The 12,126-nt window shown below is 33.2% G+C and overlaps 1 protein-coding gene across 1 annotated transcript in view; it reads left to right on the forward strand.

The window, feature by feature from the left end:
- Nbea (neurobeachin) overlaps positions 1–12,126 on the forward strand; it is a 620,123-nt gene that overhangs the window by 350,004 nt on the left and 257,993 nt on the right. The window contains exons 36-37 of the mRNA XM_077795156.1: positions 936–1,044; positions 4,310–4,476. Coding sequence (XP_077651282.1) covers positions 936–1,044; positions 4,310–4,476 — 276 coding nt within the window. The remainder of the gene's footprint in view (positions 1–935; positions 1,045–4,309; positions 4,477–12,126) is intronic.

The raw sequence follows: 12,126 nt of genomic DNA on the forward strand, positions 1-12,126 counted from the left end.
ATAGCATCACTTCTCCTGTATTCTGTTGGTACAGTAAGTCAGGGGGCAAGCCCCTATCTAAGGGAAGTAGAAAGACTCCACTTTATGATGGGGCAATGATGAGTTACCACTGCAGAAGAACATGTGTATGAGAAATACTGTGGCAGCATCTTTGGAAATAACCTCTGACACAAGTTACAAAAGAAACTGAAGTTTCTTTCCTGTTTTGGATGTGAAAATATCGCCAAATAGTATTGCTAAGTGAGAAAAATTAGATACAGGACAGACTATATATTAAATAATATTAGTGTTGGAAAATAATATTTTATGTGTATTTTAAAAGTCTGTGAAAATACGTAAGAAATGAACAATGGATACCTTTTGAGGTTGGAAATTAGTTGACTAGGGAATATATAAGAGGTTTTTTACTATCTTACTACACATTTTAAAAACAACTTGAATCTTCAAATATATAATATATAACTTAAATTGCTTTAAAATTTTAATTTACTGTAGTCCCAGTATTTAAAGGAAATTTAGAAGTAAGGCCTTTAACCTATGTTAATTAAAATGAGAATCCATTCTGTTTATTTCCTAATATGTGGTCTTTAAGCTTATGTGTGAAAACTAATTTCCATGATGGTAAAATCAGCTGTTTAACCATTTTAAAACACCCAGCCCAAATCCTTGATTTTTATTCAGTTAACTATCTTTATTGAATTAAAGGAGTCACTGGTTCACATGTAACACTGTTTAAGAGAGGCGTTGCTGAAACAGCTTTATGGCATATTACTATGTTTCATATTTCATGGAATTGTAACTTAAAATATATTAGTTTCCTAATCTTAATATTTATGTATAAATAATATTTGAAATAGTGGAATTTGATAATTGAAAATAGTTGGACTAAACAAAGCTATTAAGAACATTAATTCAAAATGTATTTTTCTTTTTAGATTACTGTGCCATGCTATGAAGGACCATATAGTTCGTGTTGCAAATGAAGCTGAGTTTATTTTGAACAGACAGAGAGCTGAAGATGTACATAAACATGCAGAATTTGAGGTAAAAATTAGGGAGTTAATTAAATTGTGCTTTGCTGTTGTAAGAATCCCATTACTCATTTGTAACTTTACATAAGATTTTTTTTCTTTTTTAAAATTCTGGGACCAGGGATTGAACCCAGGACTGATTAATCACTATAAGTCACATCCCCCATGTTTTATTGTGAGACAGGTTCTCAATAAGTTGGTTAGGGCCTTGTTAAATTACTGAGGCTAGCTTTGAACTTGCAATCCTCCTGCCTCGAACTTCTGAGCCACTTGGGATTATAGGCATGTGCCACTTGGCCATAAGGAATATTTTTAAGAAGGAATTTTTACAGAAAGGATTTTAGGTCTTGTTTTGAGATGCTTTAATGAATGTCCAACAAAACACTAGTTTGTTTCTACCTTATTTACAACCTGAAGAAATCCCTGTTGGTCCAATGAAGGTATTTTAACTTTACTCTAAAGCAGAAGTAAAGAGTAAATAACTAAAGGCAAAATAAATTTTATAATACAGTTACTGTTACTTTTGAGCTAGCAAGATTTATAAACCACAAGATAGACGTGAGGATATCATATGTTTTTATGAATGACCTTATATAGGATTCAACAAATATAATTTCAGTGTTTTAAAGATAGCAGTTATTCAGTATTTCAGTTTATTCAGTATTTCAGTTCATTCAGTTTACAAAACTAAGTGCTTTTCAGACATATTCAGGTGACCTGACATTTGGCTTAGGTTGGACTCTCGGTGACCTTGAAAGTAATAAATAACTTCACCAATTTATTCTCCTGATGCAACATGCCAACAAGTGTGGTATGGCTTGAAATCAGAGCCCACAATTGCAGTTTTGATGAGGTTTTTATCTCAGTAAAGCAGCTCTCCAAGTCATACAAGTTGATGGACTAGGTCTAGTGATCTCTGACCCAGCCAGCTGAAAAGCATGAGACAGAAAATAGCTATTGTCGCTTTCATACACATAACCTCTGCTTCATTTGGTCAGATGAGACAGCAGGCACTTATCTTATGGAATTGTAACAACCTTATTTAGAAAAAGAATACTAGATATTTTAAACTTTTTGATAAAAGTATAGTGACAGGTGTTTGTCAAAGGGAAGTTTTGTATCACTTGAGCAATAAAAATCATTGGATATTTATCAGAGTATCATATTGTAACTTGGATGCCAAGAAAAAATTGAGTTATGTGTTTTTTGAAAGAATATGATTAGGTATAAGACATGTCAGAACTCAATGAAATAAAAATATTCAGTTAACTTTCAACTTCTGTTGTTAAATAAGATAAAGAATATTAACTGAATGTTTGCAGGATCAATTTTGAGGCAATCAAGATACACCAAGAAAATCAGGATATTTTGTGAAGAAATAAGCAGATCAATATTTGTCACTTGAGAACATTTAAAATAGATTTTCAAACAGTATTAGTTATGAGCTTTAATACATGTTTAAGCTAAGGACACTGTTTCTCGACCATTGTTATTGTTATTATTATTACCCTCTGAGGAATCTTTTTAGACTTTTTTTTCCTAACTTCTCCCCAACCCCCAGAGAATTTTTCACACCACTAACATGCTGTATGTCTGTTTGGAATCTTTCTTTGCATCTGTACGTAATATATTAAAAGAAGGTTTTTTTCACACCCCTACAAACACCAATTTATACCCTGCTAAGGGTGAGATCACTCCCATTATGAATTCATGGCCTAGAGTGATAAGAGGTTTTGAAGGAGACATGAAGAATTAATGGTTTTTAGATTAGATATACATAGCATATAATGTTAATGTAAATCTAATTTTGAAAGAATTGAGTGAATATTGTTTTTTAACACAAGTATTTACATTTGCTTTTAGAGCGTATTAATAAATACATTGATTTATGTGTGTGTGCACACGTTCGTGTTCGCTTAGTTTACCAAACACATGACCTTGAAATTGTAAAAAATTTTACAAAAGTCATGACATTATACTAGGACTTTTTGATGGATTTCTCTACCCCTGTACAAGCCTAAAATTAGGAGAAATAGTATATTTAATTTTAAATGGGTACTTCACAGTTACGTTTTTTTTAACTTAATACTGTAATTGTTAAGGAAGAAAAATGAAAATTTAATTTTACTCTCCAATGAACTAATGAAATATTAACCTCATTACCAAGGCAGATCTTTGTACTAATTGGTAATTCCCTGTACAAAAAGATAAATTGGAAAATGAATTAATCCTTCATAGATTACTATAAGATTATTTCTCTAAAAAACGATGACTTGTGGTAGTTTTCTATATGAATAGACAAAAGGAAGTGTTCAGATACCTTCTGTGAAGTAGATTTTTGCATAGTTATGATGAATGGGAATAGTTATATTTTCTCAGATATATGAGACTTTTTTATTCTTAGTTATATGACTTGTATTACACACTTGCTAATGCTGGAATTTTTAGTCAAATTGGTCTGTTCAAAAAAATACTATATAGAAAATAAAAGTTACATTTAAAGAGATTCTCCTTTTCATGTTTATATTGGATCTTTTTGATACACAAAGGGATTCATTTATAAACTGTGTTGCTAATGTGAGCAAGAATACAGACAGCTGACATGACAACTGATTATTATGAAAAAGGAAAGATAAGAATAAGGGACTAATTCTCATGAGACCTTTTGAACACATTAGATTTTAAATTTGGAAATAAACACGGAGAAAAATCTTGTCTTAGCTCCTTATTTTACATAAATGAAACTAAGTACAATGAAAAAAATGAAGTTTGCATAAAGTGTGAATTAAAATTCAGGTCTGCTGAATTCCCAAATCACTTATTTTTTCTTCTATACCATGTGGCCATTCATGAAATAAAAAACTATAAATTATATGACAATTTTTATATTTATATGTGATTATCAGGAGCATACCTTTCAAGTGAGATGTGCTATAATGATTAAAATATCAAGTAGATTTTCCTTTTTAGGAAGCCATTTCTGTTTGTGGAATGATAGTTTCTGGACAAGGAAGTCATATTTCTAGAACTAAACAGAATCATAAAAGTCTCTGATTACTTTATTTAAAGTTAAACAAATTATTTTACACATACTTACAAAAGAACATATTTACCAATTTGAAAGACAACTACATGTGTTCTTTAGAACAAAATGATAGAAAATTACATTATGTGAGTTTTTCAGATTGAGTTGTTATTACCTTTTCACTTACTGTTAGAGATCAAATCTTTTATACACGGTAAAAAATTTTATTATTATACATTGTATTTCTTTTCAGTCCCAGTGTGCCCAATATGCTGCTGATAGAAGAGAGGAAGAAAAGATGTGTGACCATCTTATTAGCGCTGCTAAACATCGTGATCATGTAACAGCAAATCAGCTGAAACAGAAGATTCTCAATATTCTCACAAATAAACATGGTGCTTGGGGAGCAGTTTCTCATAGGTGAGTTAAAATAAATTAAATGTAAATAACTCATGGGTTAATTATCATAGTTGGAAGTAAAGCTGTGACTACAAACTTATTTAGAAAATATCATTATAAAATACAAAAAAGTCCTTAAATTTAATGGTTCTAATCTTCATTTGAATGATTTAGAAGAAAATCTAAACTTTTTAAACTTGTTCTAATGGAAATTGTTTCCAATTTATAATTATATGTAACATAATAGAGAATATGTTTAGGAAAATATTTTAGAATTATTTCATATATAATATGGGTTCAGGGCATAAGATGTGGCTCTTGTTTAGATAGTAGCAAGTTTTTAAAACAGATATGACATTTATATTATTCTTAGTATTTCTTATACACAAGTTATAATTTGCTGTGGAGAAGTACTATATTCTTTTTAATAGTTTTCTTTTATAATTTAACATGAAGACTTACTTGGGAAGGTTTTTCATCCAAATTTAGAATATTATATTGAGGCCTATTTGATTCTTAATATTGAGAAGGATTTGTTTAATGTACATAGATGTTTCATTGTTTGGGATTTAAATATTCACCATCATTGTATCTTGTTGGTGTATGATTCCCTAATGCAGTAAGAAATGACCTTCTTTTTCTCCTCTGATTAATCTTCGCTTGAAATCACTTTATTTCATACTAGAATAGCATCAAATGTTTGTTTACCAGACCCATGTAAATGGTATATGGATGTCTTTGCCTGTGATATAAGTCTCTTGCAGCATAGTGTTAGAGTTCACTTTTTTAATCCAATCTGCCAGTCTATGTATTTTGACTGAATTTTAGATTATATAAATGATTTAGTGTTATTATTGAGACAGTAATTTTTATTTCGTGCCATTTTGTTTTATTTCTAAAGTTTAAATTGAACTTGATTCTCATTTAATTGACTATGGTGCTCGTTTTAGTTGTTATTTTTCATTTCTTCTTCATGAACTGTTTTATATACTGTGTTTAGTGTAGTATAAGCTTTCTAGTTATGAATTCTTTTAGCTTTTGTTTATTGTGGAAGGTTTTTACTTCATCTTCAATTCTGAAGCTTAATTTTGCTAGGTGTAGTATTCTTGATTGGCATCCATTTTCTTTCAAAGCTTGGTATGTTTTATTCCAAGCACCCCTGGATTTTAGGGTCTGGGTTGAAAAATCAGTTGAAATCTAGATTGGCTTACCTCTAAATGTGACCAGACATTTTTCTCTTAAAGCTTTTAAAATTCTTTTCTTATTTTGTATGTTAGGAATTTTTTAAATTATGTGTCATTGTGTAGATCTATTAGGATTTTGTATATTTGGAGCCATATATGCCTCCTGTATTTGAATTTCCATTTCATTCTTGAGATTTGGAAAATTATCTGATATTTTTTTCATTGAAAAGTTTATATATTCCTTTAGTTTGTATTTCAGGGCCTTCACCTATTCCAATGAACCTTAAATTTGGGTTTTTAGTGTTATTCTAGATTTCTTGAATATTCTGTTCAGGGTCTCTTAACATCTTTTCCTTATGGTCAGCTTTATTTTCAGGATTATATACAATCTTTGAGAACTGAAAATCTGTCTTCAAAGTGATGTAATCTATTAGTGATATTTTCCATTGAATTTCTAATTTGGTTTATTGATTCCTTCCTTTCAGGGATTTCCATTTGGTTCTTTTTCAGAATCTCTGTCTCTTTATTGAAGTGATCTTTTACATCCTGAATTTTCTTTCTGATTTCATTTCTTACATCTTTTAGCTCATATGACAGCTTAACTATGATCTTTCTAAATTCCTTCTCTGACATTTCCTCCATTGTGGTGTCAGTGAAGTCTGCTAATGAAGTATTATGGACTGTTTGTGATGGGTTTTTCCTTTGCTTTTTTATATTGTTTGTATGTTACTTCTTCTTTTAAATGAAGGACTACTTTCTTATCTTCTTTTTCATAAGAGCCCTGAGTTGGATGAATATCCAGATACTGATACTTTAAGTGAGTGTATGACCTCTTCTGATCCCAATATCTGTACCACTTTAAGATATGCCACTGAACCCTATTTATTATAATTACTTCAGAACCAAGTCTTCTTCTATTCAACCTTTTAAGAGCCAAAAATGTGTTGCAGTTATTCTCCATGATCCCTCAAATTCAGGCATAAACTTATAATAAAGTTCTGGAATAAATAAAAATAGTGGTTAAATTTAATAAACTTACTGTAAGTGAGGGTTAAAATAGGAAGAAGATTGAGAAAAAAGAAGATGGAAAATAGAGAAATAAAAGAAGGAAGGAAGAAAGGAAGGAGGAGGAAAAGATAAAAAAAGATAATTTATGTCAAGGTAGAAAGGAGAAATAGATGAATGATTGGTATTTCAGGATATAGCAAATAATGCGAGAGGATGAGTATTGTGTAAGAGGAGCAAGTATAAACTAGATCTTGGATAACAAAGATAGGAGGTTTCATTCTATTTAATGCTTTAAATCATTGGATGAAATACATTCAAATGGGTTGAAGGTACGATGTTGGCTATTGTGGGTTGACAATTACTGTTTGAGTTAAAGAGTTCTTTATATGATCAAAGTTACAAGTTGTTTATATAAACCATGTCAATGTGAAGAAAATTTTTGCTGAGTCTTGGTTTGGATTTCATTGAGGTTAAGTCATTTAGCAGATATCCATTTGTCTTTGGCTGTGGATTTCTCCCGAATTGCAAGGGCACAGGAGCCAATTCCCTAGTTGCTTTGAACCTCCTTTCTGCAGATTCTGGTTGTCAGCTAAGGGGCCTGCAGCTGACTACTGGGAGGGTGCAGTGTTGTAGGTTGGCTCTTCCTATTGTGTACAGTAGTTCAGAATGTAGGCTCTGGAGTGTCCCTGTGATTGCTATGGGTCACCATGTACCTGCTCCCCTCTACTGGATCCTTTTTATGATAGTGAAAATTCTGGTGGCTGTCTGTGAGTGCAGGAATTCTGGTTGTGGATTTTCTGTGGGTGTTCTCTAATACAAAAGTATTACTCCAGCCATTGCCACTCCCTGAGGTACTTTATAGTAAAGGGTCTCAGATGGTTCACCTGGACTCTAGTTTCCACTACCCCAGATTGTGAAGGACAGGCATTGATTCCCTGTTATTCAGTCTGATGCAATTTCCCTCAAGTGTCCAAACTATTCCCTGTCACTTGCCCGTTGTGATCATGGGTCAAGGTCTGTACCAGTTAAGGCTGGGATCAGCCCTTCCTCCTGCATAGACTCTAATAATTTACTGCTGGGCCTCTACATCACTGGATATTCAGAGAGCTTCCCTATAGTACAGTTCTGGGATCCCAGGGACTGTCTCCCCCAACCCAGGGTATATTCTCCCTAGTTCCAGTGGTCTGGGGCAGGTGAATCTGCTTTCCTTTGTTCAGGGCCAAACCTGCTTCCTTATTTTCTCTGATTGGAGCAAGTGGATGCTACACAGAGCTTTCCATCCTTGCTTGGGTCACAGAGGCTGAGTGGGGTTAGAACTCCCAGCCCAGGTGCCCTGTTCACAGTAAGGGGGAGACAGAGGGTTTCAGCAATTTTCAATTAGTAGTGGTCCTTCTAAAAGTTCTTTCTGGCTGGATTCTTAAGGGGTTGCACTGCAGAGGAGTTCCTTCTGGTTTAACTTGGGTGTGGGAAGACTCATTGCTATTTTAAGGGGGTGACTGGTAGGTTTAGGGCTCCAGAAGATGGCTTCAGACCCCTGGTCCAGTTTTATTTTCCTGATTTGGTTTTAAGCTGTTTGTACTGTTTTATGGACCCTTCTGTTACTGTTGCACTTTAAATTTTGTCTGTCTTTCCAACAATTTTTAAGTGGGTAAGCTTAAGAAATTTTCTGCTACCCTCTCTCTTTCTCTCTCTGTTGACCCTTCCTCCTTCTCCATCCCCAGGTTCAGGTTAGAAGCTAAGGGACAGAGTTTGTTTTCTACTCTGGTAACCTATCTTCCAGCCTCTCCAAGTCTCAGACTTTGTAACATCATGCTTTAGAGCATTTATTTTGTCACCCACCTCTCAATTCTGCTTTTCCTTCTCTGCCTCATTTCTTATTGTGAAGAGGTTGGACCCACTGTCTCACTTGCTTCTGCCATCTTCCCCTGTCCTTCAACTCAGCCATTAAACTAAATCTTTAGGCATAAGTATTGTTTTTTATAATCTTCATTAGTTTTGATTAACTACTAGGGATCATCATTGGACCTCTTTTTGTTTTTATTTTACTCCCTTTCTAGCTAATTTTATGTAGTCTCATGGTTTAAAAATACTGCCAGTATGTTGATAATGTTCAAATGAATTATAACTAGACTAGATCTCCCTCCAGTCTCCATTCCTGTATATCTATCTGTCTCTTTGGTCGGTTCTCCTTGGATATCTAATAATCATCTCACTGTTGAGTTGTCAAAACGGAGCCCAGATTTTTCTCCCAGACCAGTTTCTCATGTATTCTTCTCCATCCCAGCCAAGAAAAACTCTGTAATTACCCAGGTCATAAGTGTTGCTCTTAGCTTGACTACTCTTCACACATTTCACCTTGATCCCTTCTAAAAATAGTATTGATTTCTCAACACAATATATCCAGGGTGTGACTACTTCTCACATTACCTTCGATCAGCTTGGCCCAGGCTATCATTAGTTCTCATGTGATTTATGCAGCAGCTTTTGAATAGTCTTCCTGTATTTGTCCTTGTGCTTCTAAAGTCGGTTCTCAGCACAGTAGCCTAGTCCTTCTATTTAAAATATAGATCCATTTTCTCCTCTGCTCAGAAACCTACAGAATTGTGCTGTGCAAGACTAGCGACTAGTCACATGTGGCTATTCAAATTTAATTAATGTAAATCAAATTTTAATAAAACTTGGTGCTTCTGTGGTACTAATTGAATTTTAAGTAATCAACAACCACATGTTGCTATTGACCACCATATTAGATAAAATAGAACATTCCCATCATTGCAGAAAGTTCTTATTGGACACTGTTGCCCCAGGGACTTGCCAAGTTACTAGGGGGTGAAAAACACTTTTTTTTCTGTTACATATAAAAGGAACAATGGCTCAAAATATTATAGCTTTACTATCAGAATTCATGGAGACCAGAAAGAAAATCATCAACCCAGAATTCTATATTCAATAAAAGTATCTCTTACAAATTAATGCAGATTATAAACATTCTCAAATAAAGGGAAAGTAAAGAGAATTCCTTCCCAAGAAACATGTTCTTTAGGAAATGCTAGAGCACTTTCTTCAGGCACAAAGAAAACAAAAGCATAAAATTTTGAAAGGAAGGAAGTTGTGTTGTTTTGTTTTGTTTCCCCACACAGTTCAAAGGCAGTAGGATAGAGAAATGATAATGTTTTTCAAATAATGCTAGAACAACTGAACACCAATAGGCAAAAATTAGAACTTGACCTAAACCTCACTCCCTATGTGAAACTTAAAGTATATCACAGACATAAATATAAAATTTAAAACTTAGAAGAAAACATAGGAGAAAATTTTCATGACCTTGCTTGGTATTGGCAGTATTATTAGTAACAGCACATAAGTCTGATCCATAAAAGAAAATCACACAATGGACTTCATTAATATTAAAAACATTTTATTTCTTTGAAACATTTTACTGTTGAGAGAATATTATATTGTCAAAAACTGGGATAGCCCAGACTAGGAAAAAATATGTGCAAATCCCATACTTTACAAAGATTATTATGCAGACTGTATAAGGTACTTTCAAAACCTAATACTAAGAACAAACACTGCAATGAAAAAAGCAAACAAAATATTTGAGCAAACACTTAACCATAGTATGCAGATGGAAAATAAACACATGAAAAGATACCAATATTCTAGCAGTTTTCAACAGTTAACAATTGAGGGAGGATTAGAGTAGAAAAGGCAATAATAAGAAGGAGATTTTTGAGACAATAGGGCTATGGTGTATTTTGAGTGTGGGAGTAGTTTCATAATCCTACACATTTACATTTGTTGAGATTTATACAACTGTTACTAAAAAATGAATTTTACTGTATGTAAATTAACCATTTTAAAAACCTTGAAAATAAAAAGTCTGGAAAAGTATTTAAAGATAATACCTTAGTTGTTAACATTAATAACTACCAATCCAGCCTCAGCAATGGTGAAGTGCTAAGCAACTAGGTGAAGACCCTATCTCTAAATAAAATACAAAATAGGGCTGGGGATATTGTTCAGTGGTGAGTGCCCCTGAATTGAATCCCCATTGCCCAAAAAAAGAAAAGGGAAAAGAATTGCAATCAAATATCTAATTCTTAGTTTAAACTTAAATTACAACTCAGATTATCTGTTATTTCTACACAAACACTGATATATTGAAAATACGTAAATTTTCCTTTCCCTACAATGGAGACCTATAAATTGATTAATTTTCACTGGATATATTTTGTAATATGTATCCTAAATAAATGTATCATTCTCTAATAAAAGTTTATGAATTATTCAGGAAGGGAAAAAACTATCTCCCAGCAATTTTAAAGTAGTTTATGATGTCACAATTTTAATTAGGAGTATTTAATTTTTGAGTTCTACAGTGAAAAAAATACTATTAAACGTTTTGGTGCTATGTATATTGACAGCAACTAGATTAAATTTTTTTTTAAGAGAGAGAGAGAGAGAGAGAGAATTTTTTTAATATTTATTTTTCAGTTTTCGGCGGACACAACATCTTTGTTTGTATGTGGTGCTGAGGATCGAACCCGGGTCACACACATGCCAGGCAAGTGCTCTCTAGGTACTGGGTTCGATCCTCAGCACCACATAAAATAAATAAAGGTATTGCATTTATCTACAACTAAAATATGTATATAAAGAAGTTGTGTTTTATTTATTTATTATTTATTTTGGAGTCAACCTGTTATTCTATACTTCTTAAATAAGAGTTTTCATATTCAAAATCTCAAGATATTAAAGTCTGAATAATAACTTAATATAACTTAAAATAAGCATTATAAGCTTGAAATAATGAAGTAACACAAAGTAAGCACTGAGTCATAAAGAACACTATGAAGAAGTAGAACTGTAAAGTAAAAATTGTATGCTTTTGAAATCAACTGTAGGTTTGAAATACTCTCATACAGTCCATATTCACTTGTACTTCTTGGCTCTACTCCTATTCCCTTTACTTCAAACATTCACCATTGCCTTCTATGATAGGTACAAACTATAGCCACCATTGTTGGGTATGTATTTAAGTTCAATTTAATTTGCACTGGGTCTCTTCCCTGAAACTGGTGGAAAATTTAGTCTCAGTTAAATGAGGCCACTAACCATACACCACACATGCACATACTCCAGGATTAGACAGAAACGCTAGTAATCTTACTAGCATAAGGCCAAGGGATCATTTCCCTCTGGGTTCCAGGAAGGTTTTTGGTTTGTATGTGAAGGTAGGTCTGTTTCTGCCGGAAATGACACATAGTTTCATCAGGGAAAAGAGCTGCGGGGCTGGGGATGTGGCTCAAGCGGTAGCGCGCTCGCCTGGCATGCGTGCGGCCCGGGTTCGATCCTCAGCACCACATACCAACAAAAATGTTGTGTCCGCCGAAAACTAAAATAAATAAATATTTAAAAAATTTTAAAAAAAAGAAAAAAGAAAAGAGCTGCAGCCCCTAGGATGTAGTTAACT

This window comes from Urocitellus parryii, chromosome 2 (genome assembly GCF_045843805.1).
Source record: "Urocitellus parryii isolate mUroPar1 chromosome 2, mUroPar1.hap1, whole genome shotgun sequence".
In the NCBI taxonomy this organism is placed as follows: domain Eukaryota; kingdom Metazoa; phylum Chordata; class Mammalia; order Rodentia; family Sciuridae; genus Urocitellus; species Urocitellus parryii.